Source organism: Eretmochelys imbricata, chromosome 2 (genome assembly GCF_965152235.1).
Source record: "Eretmochelys imbricata isolate rEreImb1 chromosome 2, rEreImb1.hap1, whole genome shotgun sequence".
NCBI lineage: Eukaryota > Metazoa > Chordata > Testudines > Cheloniidae > Eretmochelys > Eretmochelys imbricata.
In genome coordinates, this window is record NC_135573.1 from 154,522,770 (window position 1) to 154,543,467 (window position 20,698).

Genomic DNA, 20,698 nt, shown 5'->3' on the forward strand with positions numbered 1-20,698 from the left:
GATTTTCTCCACATTTTCAAATATATTGATTTCAGTTACAAAACAGAATACAAAGTGTACAGTGCTCACCTCATTTTTTATTATAAATATTTGCACTGTAAAAATAAAAGAAATGGTATTTTTCAATTCACTTAATACAAGTAGTGTAGTGCAATCTTTATCATGAAAGTTGAACTTACAAATGTAGAATTATATACAAAAAATAAAACAATGTGTTCAAAAATAAAACAATGTAAAATTCTGGATACTACATGTCCACTCAGTCCTACTTCTTGTTCAGCCAATCAGTCAGACAAACAAACTTGTTTACATTTGCAGGAGATAATGCTGCCCGCTTCTTGCGTACAATGTCACCTGAAAGTGAGAACAGGCATTCACATGGCACTGTTGTTGCTGGTGTTGCAAGATATTTATGTGCCAGATGCACTGAAGATTCGTATGCTCCTCCATGCTTCAACCACCATTCCAGAGGACATGCGTCCATGCTGATGATGGGCTCTGCTCGACAACGATCCAAAGCAGTGCAGAACAACACATGTTCATTTTCTTCATCTGAGTCAGATGCCACCAGCAGAAGGCTGATTTTCTTTTTTGGTGGTTTGGGTTCTTTTAGTTTCTGCACGGAGCGTTGCTCTTTTAAGATTTCTGTAAGCATGCTCCACACCCCATGCCAATCAGATTTTAGAAGGCACTTCAGATTCTTAAATCTTGGGTCAAGTGCTGTAGCTATCTTTAGAAATCTCACATTGGTACCCTCTTTTTGTTTTGTCAAATCTGCAGTGAAAGTGTTCTTAAAACAAACATGCTAGGTTATCATCCGAGACTGCTATAACATGAAACATATGGCAGAATGCGGGTAAAACACAGAGCAGGAGACATACAATTCTCCAAGTTCAGTCTCAAATTTAATCAACGCATTTTTTTTTAACAAGCGTCATCAGCATGGAAACATGTCCTCTGAAATGGTGGCCAAAGCATGAAGGGGCATACGAATGTTTAGCATATCTGGCATGTAAATACCTTGCAACGTCTGCTACAAAAGTGCCATGCGAACGTCTGTTCTCACTTTCAGGTGGCATTGTAAATAAGAAGCGTGCAGCATTATCTCCTGTAAATGTAAACAAGTTTGTTTGTCTGACTGATTGGCTGAACAAGAAGTAGGACTGAGTGGACTTGTAGGCTCCAAAGTTTTACATTGTTTTGTGTTTGAGTGCAGTTATGTAACAAAAAAAATAAATCTACATTTGTAAACTGCACTTTCACAATAAAGAGATTGCACCATGGTACTTATATAAGGTGAATTGAAAAATACTATTTCTTTTATCATTTATACAGTGCAAATATTTGTAATACAAATAATATACAGTGAGTACTGTACACTTTGTATTCTGTGTTGTAATTGAAATCAATATATTTGAAAATGTAGAAAAACATCCAAAATATCTAATACATTTCAGTTAGTATTCTATTGTTTAACAGTGCAATTAATCACTATTATTTTTCTACTATACAGACAGTTAGTAACAAAGCTCCTTCACAGAACATCAGCTCCTTGAGAAGAAAAACGCTTTAATTATCTTGGTCATCTCCTTTGACTGTGTGCCACCTTTGCAACATTCTCAACCAATGCCAGCCCTGGGTGTGATGGACCATTCTGGGATATGATCTGAAGTTTCTCTCTATATAAATACATCATGCTGCCATTAAATGACTCAGCACGTGCAATACATCAGAAAGTCATAGTTATACATATACATATAAGATTAAAATAACCTATAACTGATAATCAAAAAAGTTTTGTACAAGAGCAAAAACTGAACAAAGACAACAAAGACAAAAATGTAGGATTTTTTTCTAAAGACAAGTAGCAATGATCTGAGATAAACAAAATAAGTGACCACTTAATCATTTCAAATGTATGGTGATGTGATGGTAATAAATGTATTCATGTGGGAGTTTACTGGAGGTTTCCTCACCTTGATTTTTTCTTTGATGATGAGGCTAGAAAAAAAACATTGGAAGCGGTCAGCAAGAGCATATGGTCATTATAGTATCAATGCAAACGGATCATAATATAAATTCCATATTTATCTACACTCCCAGCTCAGTTAAGTACAGAACTCTTCAGCACTGGCCCTGTTCATTATGCCAATGGATCTGACTAAATTCTGTCACCATCAGCCAAATTCACTTTCCCTCTTATCTTACTATTAGGCTATTAAAATGTACCAGGTACTGTCTGCCCCCAGCTGGCATCGTTCAGATTGTGTCACACCAAGATGTCCAAGATTATATAAATGTATTTGGATCAAATATTTATAGCTGACCTTTTCATTACTAAGCTAATTTTAAAGATATAGTATTTGCAATATTCAGCTACACTTACATTCTAATGGGTCAGATGACTGTTAGCATACTGAAGCCAGTTCAGAGGTTCTATAAAGAACCCATAGTTTTTCTAGTGGAGGGCAGACTGTAGAGTACATAACCAGGTAGGCCCCCTTGTCCTGGTATAAATAGCAGTGTAAATAGTGAAGCATGGCTTAGGCAAGTAAAGACATGCCTGAAGGACAGGGGTCTGAGTCCAAGTACATGTCCTACATGGAAGTCTACTTGCCCAAGCTGTGCCTCCCTGTCTACACTGCTATTTTTAACAGCATACAGTCACATTGCCTCCCCAGTGCTAGAGAGCCTTCCCCTGCTGCAGGGAAAGACTCCAGCAGCAATGAGGAGCTCCAGTAGTGGGAAAAAGCCTCCACCCTGCCAGAGCCTCTCACTTTCAGGTATAGCTATACACCGCACAGCTGGCTTTTCACTGCAGCATATAGCTACACATATCCTAGACACTACTGCCGGCAGTGTGTGGTGTAGACATAGCCTCAGTTCACTCAGGAAGGAGAAATTTATATCAACTTATTCCAAAACAATGACATAATACTGCATTTTTCACTGAAATACATTTTTCAGTTGAGTTAATGAGTACAATCACTACTAATTATGATCTTAAATAGCAGAGACAAGATGGGTGAGGTAATATTTTTTATTGAACCAACTTCTGTTGGTGAAAGACAAGCTTTCAAGTTTACGTAGCACTCTTCTTCAGGTCTGCAAAATGTAAACAGATTGTTTAGCATAAGTAGCTAACACATAGTTCACATTATATCTTAGTTATGTGTTAGCTACTTATGCTAAACAATCTGTTCCACCTTGTATTTAGCTGTGACACACTGACTACATTTTCCAGACCTGAAGAGCTCTGTGTAACTAAAAAGCTTGCCTCTTTAACCAACAGAAGTTGGTTCAATAAAAAATATTACCTCACCCACCTTGTCTCTCTAATATACTGGGACCAACACACATACAGCAACACTACATATCTTCAGTACTGCCATATGCATTTTCAGTATTTTCAAAATGTTTCAGAAATGTGAAAAATATAACAAGATCCCTTTTTGCACATCTAATTAAAACACTGGAGGATTTAAAAACAGAAAGTTATATGCATACCAAAGCTATTGGTCTAAAATTTTACATGTTTTAAGTAATCACTAACTTTTGCGGCTATCTGTAATCTCAAGTTAGGTTCAAATATTCAGAATTTGAAGTTTTATTTAAAATATATTAAAATTATATTAATGTAATTTCACAAACTTACAAGATATACTGGGTCTTGTATAACCTTCAGTCTAGGAAGCAAAAACAGGCTTGTTTAGATTAGACGTCCTCGCTTACATATGAATTAATATTGGTTGTTTCCTCATAGTTCAAGTCCTCTGCCATGCCCAGCAGAAACTGGGGCCCCCAGAGAACCCATCTCACTATACTTTTATTTACCACTACCTATTGCACCACATAATTTTACATTTAACAAATGCTAAACATTACCAGGCAACCTTACAAATTAGCACTCGTTTTCTGAAAGAATCAAGTTTGAGATGCAAGAATTTCCTCAGGTCCTGAGGATTTCTAAAACATAAGCAATTTCAACCCTTTGCCACTATGAATCTTAATGTAATATATCCAACTTTTATCACTGAAAACAGGACTGGCTGGACAATTTCTGATCCTAAAAGTTCTAAATTTCTGTGAAAACAGCAACAAGTTTTTGGTGAAATTTTAAGGAATCCTCCTGATTTTTTGACCAGCATTAAGTGAAATACTGACTCAGGAAGATGTATGCTTTCTGAAAGCATTTTGTAAAATTAAACAGAGTTTACTACTTTTTAAAATTAAAAATTTAACATTGCCTAGTGTCTAGCTTGCCAGAACCTAGATACAGAACCAAAGAACAAATTTAGTTGCTAGTTTAAACTTATCCAATTTACCTTATAGATCTTTAAGCCTTCAGTCTTTTCTATCTCTCTTGCTATCCGTCTGAGAAATGAGACTTTGTCCTCTTTCACGCCTGGTGTGTTCTTCTTCATTTTATCTGGAAATTCTTTAGACTGTCAATGAAAAAAGGTTTGAGACCATTTCAATACTAAATTTGACAAGTCATGCATTTTGGAAAATTTTACAATACCTGTGGAGAAAACTAAACAATACGATTTTAGACATTATGGTCCTACATTTCCTCTAGCAGAATATAACTAATTGTGATTTAATATGATAAATTTTTATTAGTTTTCATCATTACAGAATTTTAACACTATACAGAACTCAGGTAAGACACATGACAAAAGAAACATGCTTTGTACAATGTCCTAAAGGCAACCAGACTTGGGCTCTGATGGACTAAGAGAAGGAGTTGTTGTGACATGCTTCAGGAGTTTTAATAGAGACACCTTCAGCCTGCTTGGTCCCATGGCAAACACCACTAAAAATTCTTGAACCTTTATTGAAGATACGGAAAAGAAAAGTTTGAAATGTAGCGTATTAAGGCTTTCATTTTAACAGTATCCCTTACTCTTTTTCACTGTAACCATAGACAATTTTTCTATGAACCACCCCGGGTATTAAAGATGGGGAAAGAGGTACAGGGAGAAGAAAAGCAGTTGAGATGGGTTGGAGCTGCTGCTGTTGATCTTAAAATCTGATGCCATTTCCTTGAAGACAAACTAAGACAAGCACACATAAAAGAGGAAAGAAAATAATACAAAGGTAGAAAATGAAGCTTCTGTCTTTGGCGTTGATTCTTACTTGCAAATCTCACTACTAGAGAAACACAAGGCCAACACACAGTCTTATCAGCTATTCTGAAACTTGTACCAGCGTCGGGTTGTTTAGGGTTTTGCTTATAGCTGTCTCTCTGGTCCCAGGCTCATAACAGTACTGCAAAGGTGGAGTTGTCTTAGACAGCTAAGCCAGATTCTTTTCAGAAAAAACGCAAAAGGTAACAGATGGGGGGAAAAAAGATAGGGTGAAAAAGGAAAATGACACACATGGGAATGGGTTACAGCAGGAACGCAAGGCTCACACACCAGGGAGGCGGTGCTGGGGATTTAGCTGTTGTAGGTGACAATGTCATCTAGATCCCTTTCTCTGGCCCAGTCTGATCAGGACATTGATCAGAATCAGGCCTGTGATGGTCCAACAGTATCACAGTGAACCTGGGCAACCCAGAAGATGTTGGAAGTAACAAATCACAATGGCACAGATTGATCCGTTCAGGCCCTGGGTTCTCCAGCCATCTAATGTTAATTTGATCCTCCCCTAAGAGTCTTTTTTTTTTTTTTTTTTTTTAAAAAGGATCTCAAAAGGAAGTGATGGACAGAATAACCCATCCCCTCATTAGATTCTCTATTAAACCTAGATTCCGACACACCAATTTTGGTCCATTTATTTCCAGTCTCACACTCCTCTTGGTTACCAGACATGATCTTACAGTCTTTGTCTTATATCAGCAGACTTTTTAAGACTACCCAGTCTTTGGTCTCCTTTACTCATTAAAATGTGTTATAAATTATTGGAATATTTTATTAATGTTTATCCACTTTCCTTGCAGCTGAGCTCACAACTGGGCAGTCCTGTCAGCCCCAAATCACTACAACAGAGTCACTGGTGTATAAGAACTTACACTAGGGACTGAGAGCAAGACCATATTCAAGCAATAGAGAAGAGATTGTTTTAAAAAACAACAACAACTGAGTGCTATATCACTTAAGGCTTTAAAAATCATAAGTTAACACACTTACACCCAGAAGCTAGTTTAGTATACAGATTTACTGATTACTCTTGGCAATCTGACCTGCTAAAATGACAAGTCTATTGGATTAAGAGAAGTCAAGAGATCTAACTGAATCAGGAACAACAAATGGGCTTTATCACCATTTGCCAATCATCTGAACACAACCTGTGCCATAATATACTCAATCGCAACTGATGGGGTCCAGAAAACCACAAGTCCGGATATACGGGGAGCTGCCCAAGGTTCTCAGTGACCATACCTTAACTAGTTACTGAGCAGATGACCAGCTGTTCTCTTCAGCCACCATTAGATAGCAATGACTTTTGGTCACTAGTGTAGCTGGACATAAAATGCTCCCTATCTCATTATAGCCTCTTGAGCAACCCTAATTACCACGTGTCTAAACAACAAAAATGAAAATGTTGCCATATCTTCTCAATTCATCTATGCTTTGGATTCCTTAGTATTCTTCATATATTATTATTAGTTCATAATGAGGCCCCTAGGAGCTATCGCAGTATAAACAACTGTTTATACAAAAGAAAATAAATGGTGTAATAGAGTATTTAAGCACTGACTCAAATACATAAAATTTTACTTACAATATATGCTCTTCTGTGTTTATAGCCACTGAGATGTTCTATCATAGGTGCCATCTCCGTGTTAAATTCACATAGTTTGCATTCATAATGTGGCTCTCTCCTCCCTTCAAATCTGATTTCAACCACATGTTCTAAACCTATAAAATCAAAAGTTACAAGTACTTACATTTCTTTATACAGGCAATTATGAACAAATATATTCTTATTTCAAATGTGTAGGGACAACCAATGACGAATCAATGATAAAAGATACTGATCCATTTTAGGTATTTCCTACATTTCCTCACAATCGCCCATTAAGGATTAGATTTCTTACTGGTAATATTTGTTAGTTCAAGTTTCTCTCTTCACCAGTACAGACTTTTCTCCGAGTAAAAGTTCTGTCCTTGGCAGACTGCCTGTCACAGAACTTCATATACCTAGAATCTTAAGAATATACAACCAGAAGAAAAAACAGAGGGTGCATACAAGCACATACCATAAAAGAATGTTAAGGTCAAGCACTCAAAAGTTAGGAAATGCAAGAATAAAGGTTTCCTGTGCAACCTTAATTCAGCCCCTTTATGCATGTCTATGCAGTCTTTAATTACATGACCTCCCATACTAATATTCCCACAGGATCCTTGCCTCATTCAATATACAGGATGGACCACAGTTCTGGGGATGAATCAGCATTGTGTAGACAGAAGACGCCTGTTTGTAGGATCCTGGGAGGTGTGTACTAAATGAGGCAGGAGATCACAGGAAGGGAAAGGTCTCACGGTAAAGGAACTGGAACACCATCCTGGAGATTTGGATTCTATCCCGGCCTCTGCCACAACTTCCTACGTGATGCTCAGCAGGTCACTTAAACCAAACTTCCCTTATGTGGTCAGTTATTTCTGTACTTCATTTTTTGGGTGCCCAACTTGAAAACCTGAGTTCTGAATTGCAGAAGAGCTGAGGACTCACAGTTGCAACTGAACTCAATGGGAGCTGTGCTTAGAACCTGTACAGTGATATATAATGCTAACTACTCTGAGAAAAAAAAAGCCCATAAGTGTCTCAAATTGGGCACCCAAAATTAATGGACACTTTAGACCTTAATTTCTCTTAAGTTTTAGCTCCTCAGCTATAAAATGGGGATGATAATAATACATCCTACAGATGAGTGCTATAGAAAAGATTTCAGGAAATAATTCTGTTTTCACAGCAGGGATTGAAATAGTGAATGTGCAGTAAATAATGGTCTAGGCTCCATATTGAACAAGAGGATAAAGCAAAATACCAAGAAGCTGCTCACTGAATGAGCACCATCTCATGGTCATGAGTAAAAAAATAGCATATCACATAGTTCAAGACTACGATAATGCATACGTGTAAGGGGGACGAATTAAGGTTGCACTGGTAACCTGAATTCTTGCATTCCCTGAAACTGTCCTCAGAGTAGCTGGGTTTAGAGGTAGGTGAGACAGGAAATGATCTCTCAATCCCACTGCTTACAACAGTAGCTCAATTTAACTCCAACGCTGAACATTTATTCTATACCAATACCATGTAAGGCAGCAGTAAGCCACCAGGCATAGTGGTACTTTTTGCAGGACTGACAATGGAGGTAACATGTATTTTGCACAGCTCAAGAGTTCTATTAAATCAGTTAAGAGCAGACCTTCTGTGGAGAAATAATGATCCAAATAGAGGAAACTTACTGCTTACAACAGAGCCCCTATTACTCAATTCAACGTACTCCTCAAAGAGGCTAGCACTTGCTAGAATCATGGAGGACATTGGGTAGTAGGAAATGATAAACTGATGAAGCTAAGCTCTGCCTAGGAAAAACCATCAAGTAGAGAAAAACGGTAGCATGTCCCAGTAGATTTAATATTCTCAGGAACATCATGAGGGTAAACAATCATACAGAAAATCCTGGGCCATCAGAAAAAACTTATGTCTGGCTTTTCTTCTGCAGAACAACAGAAAGAACAATGGCATGTGGAGTTCAATGTGTCCCTCTAGAAATGGAGTACTACGGGGATGAGATGCCAGATAATCTACCAGCCTCCCAGAGTAAGTCCCATCTTCAGAGTGAAAGCTCAGACTGATGAAAGAAGTAACAGAATATTTGCTATTGGAGATCTTCCAAAAAGCATTAAATGTGGATAATATAAAAGTGATAAACAATATCTAAAATATTACTTGACTTACACCAGTGATTAAAGTTCAAGCAAAGGGAAGTTGTCTGACCACAAACACAACATACCAACTAGCGGTTCCTCTCTTTTGGGATCTTTCATGAAATCTTTCAGACAGGTTATGTCCTTTGTAAGCTTCCGCTTAACTAGTGAAAACAAAATAGAAATACATATTAGACAGACAAATTACAATTACCGTAAGATACTGGGCATTTTGCACATAGTTTCATATGACTAAACTGACAAAATGAGTTGCTAGCCACGGTTTTTGAATGGTCAGAGTGAATTTTAGTTATGAAATATTGAAAAATATTAGTTTACAATGGAAACCGATTTCCCTTATTAGCAGTGTTCAAATGCACAGTCTATAAAAAAAATCAAAATAATTTGTATTAGTCATCCAGACTTATCCTGGCATCCCATTTTGTGCCTGAAAAACTGGGAGTTCAATATAGGTAACGGACACATCCAAGTTAATGATTTGCAGACAAAGTTAAACAGACACATTGGCATTCACAAAATTCTTCAGCCAAGTCAAAGCACCTGTAAAGGGCTTTTAAGAAGCTTAGATTTAGATTTCATCAAGCTAAGATGTTAGGGATAGAATCCCAATTCCTAGCAAAGGAAGACCTCAGTATTTTTCACACTAACTTCACTTAGGATTCATTAGGGTTACCATAAGTCCGTATTTCCCCGGACATGTCCAGCTTTGTGGTTCTTAAATCGCCATCCGGGAGGAATTTTTAAATATCTAAAAACGTCCGGGATTTTGCCATTATTATTTTTCCCCGAAGAAGAGCTGGTCATTCAAGACACAGGCGAAGAGTTAGCACCGCCCACCCGGGGAGATCAGCTGTTGGCAACTGCCAATCAGCTATTTAGCATGCGCAGCAGCCCTCACCATGTGCTGCAGCCAATCAGCTGTTTGGTGTGAAGTCCCTGCCTATCAGCTGTTTCCCCTGCAGCTGCTGAAGCTCAGAGGCTGCAGGTAGATGTGAGTCCTTCTAATTTTCAGAGCAGAGGGAGCTGGGTTAGGGGTGACAAGCAGCCAGGGCACGGCAGCTTCTGGGCTAGCTGTGGAGGGGTGGGAGAGATGGGGTGGGAAGCCTCTCGGCAGGGGGTTGTGGGGAGATGGGCTGGCAGCTTCTCGGCTGGCTCCAGGGGCCTGCTGGGGGGAGTACGGGCCAAGGGCTTTCTCAAGGACTGAGCCAACCATTCTCAGCCCACCCCGGTGTTTCCCCCAGGACCTGTGCTTCCCCTCCAGCCAGGAGAAACCAGCTGCGTACCCACTTAGTGCTGGGCAGGGAAACAAACCAAAGGACATGGCTCCTTTAAGAAAAGTTTGCCCTTGTGTCTAATGAGTGAACTTGGCTGGGGCGAGCAGCTCGCCCCCTCCCCCTCCTTCACCTGTCCAGAGGGGCTTCACTGAAGCCCCAGCCCCAGTTGCAAATGAGCAGCCTCCCCAAGCCTGGGCCCTGGCTGAGCCCAGACCCCTCCCTACGGTTCTGACCCAGGTCCCGGGGCTGCATATCCCTTCCCCATGCGTGAGGAGTCAGGAGGGGGCAACATACCACCAGTACTTCTAGCCTCAAGCTCCCTGTGGAAGCTGTCTTCCCCCTCCCCCACACCCACATCAAGCCTGCCCGAGTGGCTTTGCCTCCCAGAGAGGAAGTTTATCCCCTCCTCCCCACGTGAGGAAGGATTGATTCCCTTCCCCTGGATCCACCCTCCCTGCCCAGCTCCCAGGGAATTCCTTCCCTTGCATCCACCCCCCTGTATCAGCTTCAAGTCAGGAAGACGCTGCCTTGCTTCACCTTGGGACACCTGAGCTCCTCTTTCTTCAGGATGCTGGGCTGCTGCAGCCCAGTGGAAGAAGCAACCGCCCCTCCTCCCCCGCCTTTGGCCATGGTCCCACCGGGGCCCCCCTCCCACAAAAGTTGTAGAGTGTGTGAGCGAGTCAGTGAGCGAGCTTCGAAGTGGGGGTGGGCTGCAGCCCTGGAGATTGGGATGAGCTGGAGCGATACAGCAACCACACAGCAGGATGAATGAAGGGGCCATTTCTTTGCTGGGCTGTTGAATTAAATTTCTCTGTGTCAGGGCGTGTAGTTTCTGGGCTGGCCGCAGGGGGTGCGGTTCGGGGGAGACAGAGCTGCTTTGAGTGCATGGGTGAGAGGAAAGGACTCACTACATATAAAGTAGTACAGTGAACTTTAAATAATTAAATTTCACTTTTGAGGCCACAGCACTTTTTCTTATATATACTCAATATAGAAGACATGTAGTGCACAGTATATATAGCAGTATAACAACACATTAATACAACGTGAGTTGGTAGATACTGGTGAAAATACACCCCCCCCCCCCGGGTGGCGTGTCCTCTTTTTTGAACGTTCAGATATGGTAACCCTAGATTCATAAAACTATTCAGGGAAGGATCAAAATAATCCAACAGTTACTCTGTCCTGGATATGTTGGCCTGAGAAAATATCCTCAAGCAGTGCTTACATATGCAACCATTTTAGGAAGATGCCTGTATTAAACATCCTTGCGTAATAAAAAACATACACGATAATACTTGAACAAAAAACAGTGCTCCAGTAGTACATTCAGGATCTGCTGGACAGAGATTACGATCAGGATTCAAACTGATCCTCCTAAAATCAACACAACGTGCTGTCACTAGACTAAGATTTTGTTTGCTCATTTGAGAGATTTACATCTGAGTAACTGTACGATGCGAGTACTTGCCACAATGAAAAAATATTAAAAAGCAAAGGTATCAAAGCCACATTTAAAATATTTTCTCTTCTTTGCTGACATTATGCACCTCCGTAATAGAGTCAGTTTCCATAGTTTACTCAGCATTTACTACAAAATCCAGTTTTCGTTAATTTTATGGGGTTACAGTGAAACAATTGGTGAATCAGGCATCCACAGGGTGGATTTATTTATATCATCAATTTTAATCATAATTTCAATCACATTTTTCATTTGTACTTTTTAGTTCTTTTCCTAAAGAAAAGTTGAATCTCATTGATTGGTAACCATTAAAACATGTGGATTTGCAACTACATATGGCTTTTATGTTAAATTTGGTGCTTCTTTTTGCTACCCAGGAGAATACACTATGCTTATAAACCTTTATTTACACAGTTACATAGATTAATGTACATTTATTCAGATTCAATTTTTACATTTTTATGTTAGAAAATAATGAATGATGCATTTCTTTTTAATAGATTTACTTTTTACTTGTGATTTGTGTCAAGCTCTATTTGGAAGGAAATTCAAATTCAGTTAAAAATGCACAAAACCAAAAATTAAATTTTGATTAAATATAACTACCTTTGAAAGTGCTGGATACATGAGAAAAAAGTTCTTCAAAAGACATACTGACTTTAAAAACTGATTTATTACACAAAGGAAGTATTATCTGTAGTTGGTGAATTGAACTGATTGTTTCTGGTAACGATGTCCTTTGAGATTTTAGCACTAGTAGATCTCACACCTAGTTTTTATTCATAGAGTGGAAGAGGAAAACAAGCTTTCCTGCTTCTTCAGGATCTTTATTTTTTGGGGTCACTCAACTAGCTGAATAAACGGATGTTTAGAAAATATTCTGACCCCCAGAAGTGGCTACTGATGTCAAAATCTGGTTTAGCACTCAAACTCTAGTTCACGGTGTTTAAACTGTGACTTCCACCAGTTTAGTGGTTTGTCTTTCTTTAAAGCTTGTCAGCAAATGTGTATTAGACATTTTTTGTATTTAATTATTTTAATAATTTAGGCCTTAGCATAGGCTGTCAATTTTAAATTTAATTTTACATGTTTATATTAAAAAATAAACTTGTATTTAGTTTAAATTAAAAGATTCAAATTTAATTAAAAAATCCAACATTTTTTATTTAATAAAACCATAGGTTTTTTAAAAATCTACCCTGGGCACTTGGACTAAACTAATCATAAAGAAAGCTACTTCCTACAAATCTCAGGAAAGTAAAACAGTATTACAATAGCGGTAGTTTAGTAAATGCTATTTTCCCCACCCCAAGGATGCCAGAACAGAGTCATGATTAAAGCTACGTAAACAGAAAATGGGATTAAAAAAGAACAAAACATCTTCTTAACTCCATTACAGGCATGGATTATCTGTGCCAACAGAAACAAAATCCAGGCTCAGGTAAGAGAAAGTTTTACCAAACTTTCACACATCTGCTGGAGGATTCATAAGCTAAAAGTCATGCTCTGTATCACAGGTTGCAAGAACATCCCAGATTTGACAAGGTTTCCTTCAATCAAAAGTCTCATATTTTGCTATGTTTTTCAGAAATTCTTAAACTGAAGAAGTTAGCCATTGCATGAAGCACTGATGGTCAAAATTTTTGATAACTCCACTTGTGCACTGTCTCTTCCTAAAACTTAAGACTATCTTCATGAAGTTTGGACTCTGACCATCGAAACAAAAATTTTGTTTTCTAGAAGGGCAACTCAAAGGGTGTCGTGGGGGGCCGCAGGCAGGTTTCAGGGGGTCCACCAAGCAGGGCCAGCATTTGACTTGCTGGGGCCCAGTGCAGAAATCTGAAGACCCACCATATGGGGCTGAAATCCAGGGCCCTGAGCAACTGAGCTACGTGGGATACCCTATGGCATGGGGCCTCGGGCAATTGCCCTGCTTGCTACCCCCCACCCGGACCCTGGCTTTCACATGCAGAAAAACTCTTCTTGTGGCACGGATGGGCCGTGCAGTTTTTAGAGCATGTTGGGAGGGCCTCAAAAAGAAAAAGGTTGAGAAACCCTGGTGTAACATGTTGAATTTATTCATTTATATTCAGTTTTCTTACCTGGTCTCTGTGTTTCATATATCACCGGCACGGGAGCACCTAAGATAACATTTTGACGGTTATTTGTCTTTCTCCGCATAGCAGAACAGACACAGAAAATAAAATCGGTTTAAAGCGATGTCTCCCTTATTCTATGTACCTAATGTTTTCAATTTAACCTCACTAACAATATTTTTCCATCTGAGTATTTGATTTTTTTGGTTTTGTATCTTTTCAGTTAGTATTTTTATTAACAATTTTTTTAAAAAAAGCGTACACCTTCAAATTTCATTGCTTCCCCTACCAGGCAAAACACCAAGTATGGATCACAGAAATATTGACTAAAACATTTATTTGGAAGTTTAACTACAAAAATTATTTAATCTATGTTACTCCTATTCCAGTTATTTTCCTTATTTAATATTTATTATGGTAGCTTTGAAAAACCACAACTGGGATCAAAGCCCCACTGTGCTAGATACAGTACTAAAAGGAGAGTCTACACAGTTTACAATATAATCTTTTAGGTCCAGAAGCAGTTAGGTCCTGATATTGTCCATGATGGGGAAACCCCTTGTACTCATGGGAAACCCCATGCAGGTTCCCAAGTCTATCCCATAGAACTGATTACCCAATCAGGCCCTTACAGGGCCTTTTCAGATATTTTCATGCTTGGTAGTGTTACTTTTGCACAGATACTTTCCCCCTTCCTGTGCCCCTCACCCAGTCCTCCACACGCTCAGATGTCCCCATATAAATACCCAGTATAAAGCTAATTTATGGCACACATTCAAAAATTTTAAAAAAGCCCTAAGAAAAGTATCTCATAAAGTTCAATATGCGGTATTGAAATACCCTTTTGCAGAAAATATTAAAAGTTCAACCTAGATTATAAAGCTCCTGGGGCAAGTGTCTGCCTTAAAATTGATGTAAAATACCATATTAATTTTTATGTTACCATAGGTTTATGGCACACTAATGAAGCTAAGGGAACCCTGGGCTGTGAGCAGTACTGGTTCTCTTTGGCATCTGTACCAGATAAGAATTTCAAGAGAAGATTATAGTGGATTACAATATCAAACTTATGTAAATTTGATAACCATTTCAAGACACTGTGCTAGTGTTTAAATTTAACAAAAGGAAAAAACGTTTTAACCAGATTTCTTCTTAGAATAATCAGGTCTCCCATTTGACTGAGTCAACCACACCATCTGTCTAAACCATCATCTAAACCATCTGTCAATGAAATGGTGATTTGACTTGGTAATCCTGGTCTCTGGGCAAAGTCATAAAACATACAGGGCCAAGTCCCAAAAAATATTTCCAAGATGCTAAGTTATAACAAAACTAAAAAAAGATTTAGAAAGGGAACATACTATATTTCAAGTTGTCCTTTCATCAAGTATCACTGATCACCTGAGATCCAATTTAGGTTTCTTTAAAGAAACCCTTCAATATTTTATGGCCATATAGGTCAACACAATTAGCTTGACAAACTAGTCAAGAACAATTTTTCCTCTTGAGTGCAATTATCTCCACTATGCCTCAGGAGAGAAAGCTTACCAGCTATGTGCAACAAGTGAGATTAAAAAACTATTAAAGATAACCCAACACCACACTATTGAGTTACCTTATATATTTCTTTTCAGGGACAAAGGAGGGCAATTTGTCCTGGGAAACTGAAACAATCCTGTTCTAGGATCTAGCTCTTTATCGTCATGCTACCTTAAAGATGTGCACTATGGAAGCCTTTGGTGTTTCCCCTCTCCCCCACTCCATCCCCCTCCCCTTTTGTTTGCTGTATGATAATGAATAAACTCTCTGATCCTTGGCTCACCTAAGACACTGATTGAATCTTACATCCCACTCATTTCAAGCCTTTTCCATACAATCTGGTTTAACCTGAGTTTACTTTAGGAATGAAGACTGGATCCTTTGAAGGCATCTAATCTTTGTGAAAAGAGCACAAATGTTTTGATCATACTTCAAGGACCACGGATGATGGATGTAGCATAAACAACAGACAGACAGGTTCAAAGTCTCTCCTGCAGAGCGGATGTCCAAAAGTAAGCCTTATTTTATATAACCAGGAAGTAGGAAGGGTATGGAATTGAGAATACAGTGCCGATACCTAGTATTTATATTCCAGGTCTGACATTTATATGCTGATATGGACTGACAAGTGGTGCTTCTGTAAGAAATGTGTGTATGTATAATGTAGGGAAACCTGGTTTATTCTTTTCTATTTATTGGAAGCAAGCCAGATGCTGGAGTAAATTCAGTTTGTAGATTTCATTTCTGGAAGTTGGGAAAGTTTAAACTGCTTGAAAAGCAGGCCTCTCAATTAGTGATTTTGTCTCATTACCCAGACTGAGGTCTGAGTGCAAGTCTGAACAACTGTTCAGCAAATCCCTTCAGCTGAAGGTACAGGCACTGAAAACTAGTGTCTTCTTGACCACTGTGGAACAATTATTAATATTGATCTACTTTATTTTCTGTATCATTCTCTAGGACAGGTAAAATCAGGAAGAGATAGCCAACACTTTCATAACATCATTGCCATGGCTTCCACTTCTTCGAGGTAGAACATATCTTGGAATTCTTCTGACTAACAGGGATACCAGGAGGACACCAAACTCCTCTGAAGACTTAGATATGAGAATAAATCATCCACTCAATCTACTCTTTGCTGACTAGCTCAAGCTCACCACTCTGAAAGCTGTGCGCCTTTTACTGAATGTTGCATATCAGTAAGACTCTTCTCTACAGAATAAGAGGATGGATTCTTTGTGAAGACTGGTGCTTCTCATCCCTTCTTGTCTGTTGACATAACACAGTCAGGATTATAGCCAGGAAACTCATATGAACATGTGTCCATGTAGAGTGTCTACACTGAACACATATATTCTTAGGAGCTTGCGTCTTCATGGATACTGGAGTGCCGAGTACGTAGGCTACTAACAGAATATTTTTGTTATTTTTGTTCAAAAATGCACTCTTCTCTGCCAGAATCCTCTCTACCCACCACTCTAATACTATATAACACGTGTAAAGTTGTTTTTAAAGTTGCCATTGTTAATTTCCAGTTTTATATAACAATTACTAAAAATTGAAATTTTGAAAAACGCACATGACATAAAAAGGACTTAGCTGACCTACATCAGGAGACATCACTACATCAGGAGAGTTTCAGATACTCATGCTATCCCAGAATGATATGTTTTGTACTGTCTGAAGCAAACAAAAGTAGTCAGAGGTTTTTTAAAACCTTCACCTTTTTCCTATGGTAAATGCTCCTTCACAGGCGGAAGTTTCAAATGACTTGGATTTTTCATCTTCCCCAGAGTCACTTAAATTAAATCACAAGTATGTCACACTTCAATACTGCAAGTTGAAACACAGAGGTCTTTAAAACCACAATCAAAGGACTCAAAAAGCAGAAGGAACACAGGTTTTCTTAATTGAAGAGCCACACACAGCGTATAACTTGGGATAACTGTCCAAGAATGGACTGTAATAGAGTTACAGTAGAAACTCATTCATTTCCAATCAAAACTGGAAGACCTACCACAGTTTACAAAATTTGTGAATTAAAACAAATAAAATTAAAAATATTCTAGGATGCTCTAAGATTTTATTCCTCCATTTAAAAAAGCATCATTATAGTATTTAAGATATTAGACTGTATACTAATAATGTGACAAAAGTAATGATGTCTTAGTGGTGGGTCTGCTACTAAGTCTTAAAAACTGGTGTTTTGTCCCACTTCAAAATTTGCAAATCTTCCTTTGTTATTAGCAAGGCACTAGCTATATAAGTCTGACATTCCTGTTAACTTGTACGTATTATGTACAAAGTTATGTATTTCTTCCATGTTCACACATACTTTGTGCAGAAGAGGGAGAAGAGGACCACAAAAACTGTTTAAGAGTAGGATATATGAAGAGAGTCAGAAGCTCTCAAGCTGTGATCCACAGAACAGTGTGATCAGACAGACTGCCATCTAAGTCTAACTTGTAGCTTCATAGATACTAAGGTCAGAAGGGACCATTATGATCATCTAGTCTGACCTCCTGCACAACGCAGGCCACAGAATCTCACCCACCCACTTGTTCCCATCTGCTAAACCACTTAAAAAGAAAAGCTAAAAATACTTTACTTTCTTACTATTACTTTTCAAACAAGACACTACAGTAGTGGCCACAGCTTGCTAAATGATCGTGAATGGGAAGGAACATCATGGTATGTGTGTAATCATGAGTGGAATAGGAGTTGTTCGCAAGACTCTATTAAAGAGTAGTACACACACAGTGACAAAGAAGTCTGATTTTCCTTTGAACGTTTAAGTAGATACTCTTGTGATATTTCTGAACAATTTAAGACTATAGATATCCTTTGACCCAGATGCCTCCTCACCAAGCGTGAAAAGGTCCTTATGTGAAATTTACATATGGAAATGCTTAATTACAGTTTCAAGGCAGGTAAGAATTAAACTGTCCCAGAACTGAAATATGGCTTTTATTAGGATACCAAAACCCATTTAAGCTCACAGCATATCACTGAAAAAAGTAGCATAAATTCACCTGAAGACAGATATGGCTACTTCAGTTTTTACTGCATGAACATAAATTAAAATAAAAAACTGTTTCCTATACCCATTTTCATCAGTGTCATTATCTGGTAGTCCTTACTTTCATGGTATCAAAGATGCAAGCTGATTCACTAAGCATGAATTTTTTCTGTCGTAATGCTAAAATGTATTGAACAGATTTGCAAAATATGCAAAACCACCACAAAATGCAGCAAGTGCTAACGCTAGCTGAAATATTGAACAAGCAATTTTATCATTTAAAAATTACAATTTGATAGCACCTATGGAAGCTTGAAGGGAAGAAGAAAAATGTCATACTTACGATAAGCATTCATGGCTCTCTCTTTCTTAAATATGAAGATGCAAGTCATCCCAAAATAAAATAAGAAAAAAATCATTAATGTGTTAGACCATTTAAAAGAAAAAATGTACTTTCTTAATGCAGCTTTTGCAGATGAACTACAATGAAGGCCAACTTTTCCATTTTTACATAGCAAAAAGTATACAGCCTTTATGATTTTCTGCAAAAGCTGGAAGTGCTGACAAAGAAGTGCTGATAACAATTAATACCAGAAGGTTAACATAAAGACAACCCTGGTATTACTTGAAGGAAAGGGATCAATTCTTAAAGATGATTAAGGCTTGACAGACTGATCTCAGGGATGCCACACAAAACCTTGATTTTTGCATGTTTGCAGCTCCTAAAATTTTAAGAGCTGTAGTTCCAAAAATCAACATTTTGGGCTAATTTGGCAAAATCCTCTGGCTAGCCAAAATTTCCTAAAGCTCTGATAACAACATGAAGAACACGCAAAGCAGTTTTCATCAACTGAATCCATCACAAGTGGTTTTTTGGGAGTAGATGGAAGAAGAGGAATTGAAATTTCCAATTCAAGATATGGATAAGACTAAATATTGACTTGTTCCTAGGTCTTTCCAGGTAATAAACACACAAAGAAACAAGTTACTATTGATATTCTAACTCACCAATTTGAGAAATGAACCAATTCAACATATGTCAATGGTGCAGTTGTTTGTTGAGAGCATTCCAAAAAGAGGAAGAGTTTGAATGGCACATCTGAAATATTCAGTGCCACAGAGCAGATGCTGCAAGTCATTTCAACAATTCAATAAGAGATTTTCTAATTGACACAAACAGTTAGAGGATTTGGTAAAGAAACCAAAATACTGCCACAAAAGAAAACAATGAGAGAGGCAGTACCACTGCAGACAATGCAGCTTAAGCTCAACAGCATTTTAAAAACTTAGAATCTGGGCTTTAAGAATAAGTCTCCCATCTAGCTATAGAGACACAGGAATTATTACAGATAAGACCATTCTAGTCTGGTGTCTTGTGCCTGAGAGTTGCTAGTACCTGAAGTTTCAGAGGAAGGTGGAAAATGCATGTTCCCAATTGCATACTGCTATACATGGGGGGGGATTTCTTCTGGGTCATTTCTGGGCAGTCAGCTTATGCCCTTGATTGCGTTTTGATTATTGTTTTCATTAACATCAGTGAAGTGACTCCACAGTTGAGGTTGAGAGATCCATTCTATTTCTGACCCCTTTTAAAAAGCTGCGTTGGGACTGAAAATTCTCATGCTAAAATCTCAGGCCACAGGTGAAATTTCTTACAGGAAGCTGGAAATAAATTGTTCCAGCTGTTTTTGAGTTATAGGGCTCTGAGAAGTTAGTGTTTGATTTTTAACAAAGTATCTAACTTTGAGAAGCCATAACTCAAAAACTGCTGCTTTTTAGGGTTCAAACCTCCCATGCACTTTGTCCACCACAGTGCATAGGCTAGTTTTTACGGTTTACAAATTCACTTACAAAACATTTTGTTCCATGCACATAAGTAGACAAATCGTATCTCTTTATTTAAATCTTACTAAATATGCACACTTTAAATGACCTCACAGCAAGATATCAGAAATCAATATATGGAAATTCTTCACATTCCAGTTATTTAAGGACTCCTCCATAATAACCCTGAGGTTTTCCATGAAAGTGAAGCTTTCTTTAACAGAAATTTCTAAGCACTTCTGGTTGTGCAGATAACTTTCAGATCATAAGAGGATACAGTGTTGCTTGGAATAAAATGCAACAATAGCACCAGAATAGAAGCGTAAATTTCCCCAAGTTCATTTCAATGGGGGTAGTAAACTGAGGTCTAACAACGCTGGTATTTAAGTTACCAACTGTTTCATCACTATCAGTGTCATTGACAACATCTGATTAATATGCTTATCCAGGTGTCCTTGGTTTCATTTGGAAGGCCATCCCAAAGGAAATGAAGTTGTGATTGCAAATATCAAATATGCAAACATGTTCTGAAGTTTGATAATTCTGGTCTTCACCAACAAGATTTCCTCCTCCTCCTCCCCCCT

The 20,698-nt window shown here is 38.4% G+C and overlaps 1 protein-coding gene across 1 annotated transcript in view; it reads right to left on the reverse strand.

Moving 5' to 3' along the window:
* Nucleotides 1-20,698, reverse strand: part of LOC144261378 (uncharacterized) — a 62,456-nt gene that overhangs the window by 20,982 nt on the left and 20,776 nt on the right. The window contains exons 5-11 of the mRNA XM_077810855.1: nucleotides 18,634-18,658; nucleotides 13,742-13,780; nucleotides 8,969-9,046; nucleotides 6,730-6,866; nucleotides 4,326-4,445; nucleotides 3,656-3,686; nucleotides 1,977-2,001 (exon numbers count right to left, since the gene is read on the reverse strand). Of these exons, the coding sequence (XP_077666981.1) occupies nucleotides 1,977-2,001; nucleotides 3,656-3,686; nucleotides 4,326-4,445; nucleotides 6,730-6,866; nucleotides 8,969-9,046; nucleotides 13,742-13,780; nucleotides 18,634-18,658 (455 nt within the window). The remainder of the gene's footprint in view (nucleotides 1-1,976; nucleotides 2,002-3,655; nucleotides 3,687-4,325; nucleotides 4,446-6,729; nucleotides 6,867-8,968; nucleotides 9,047-13,741; nucleotides 13,781-18,633; nucleotides 18,659-20,698) is intronic.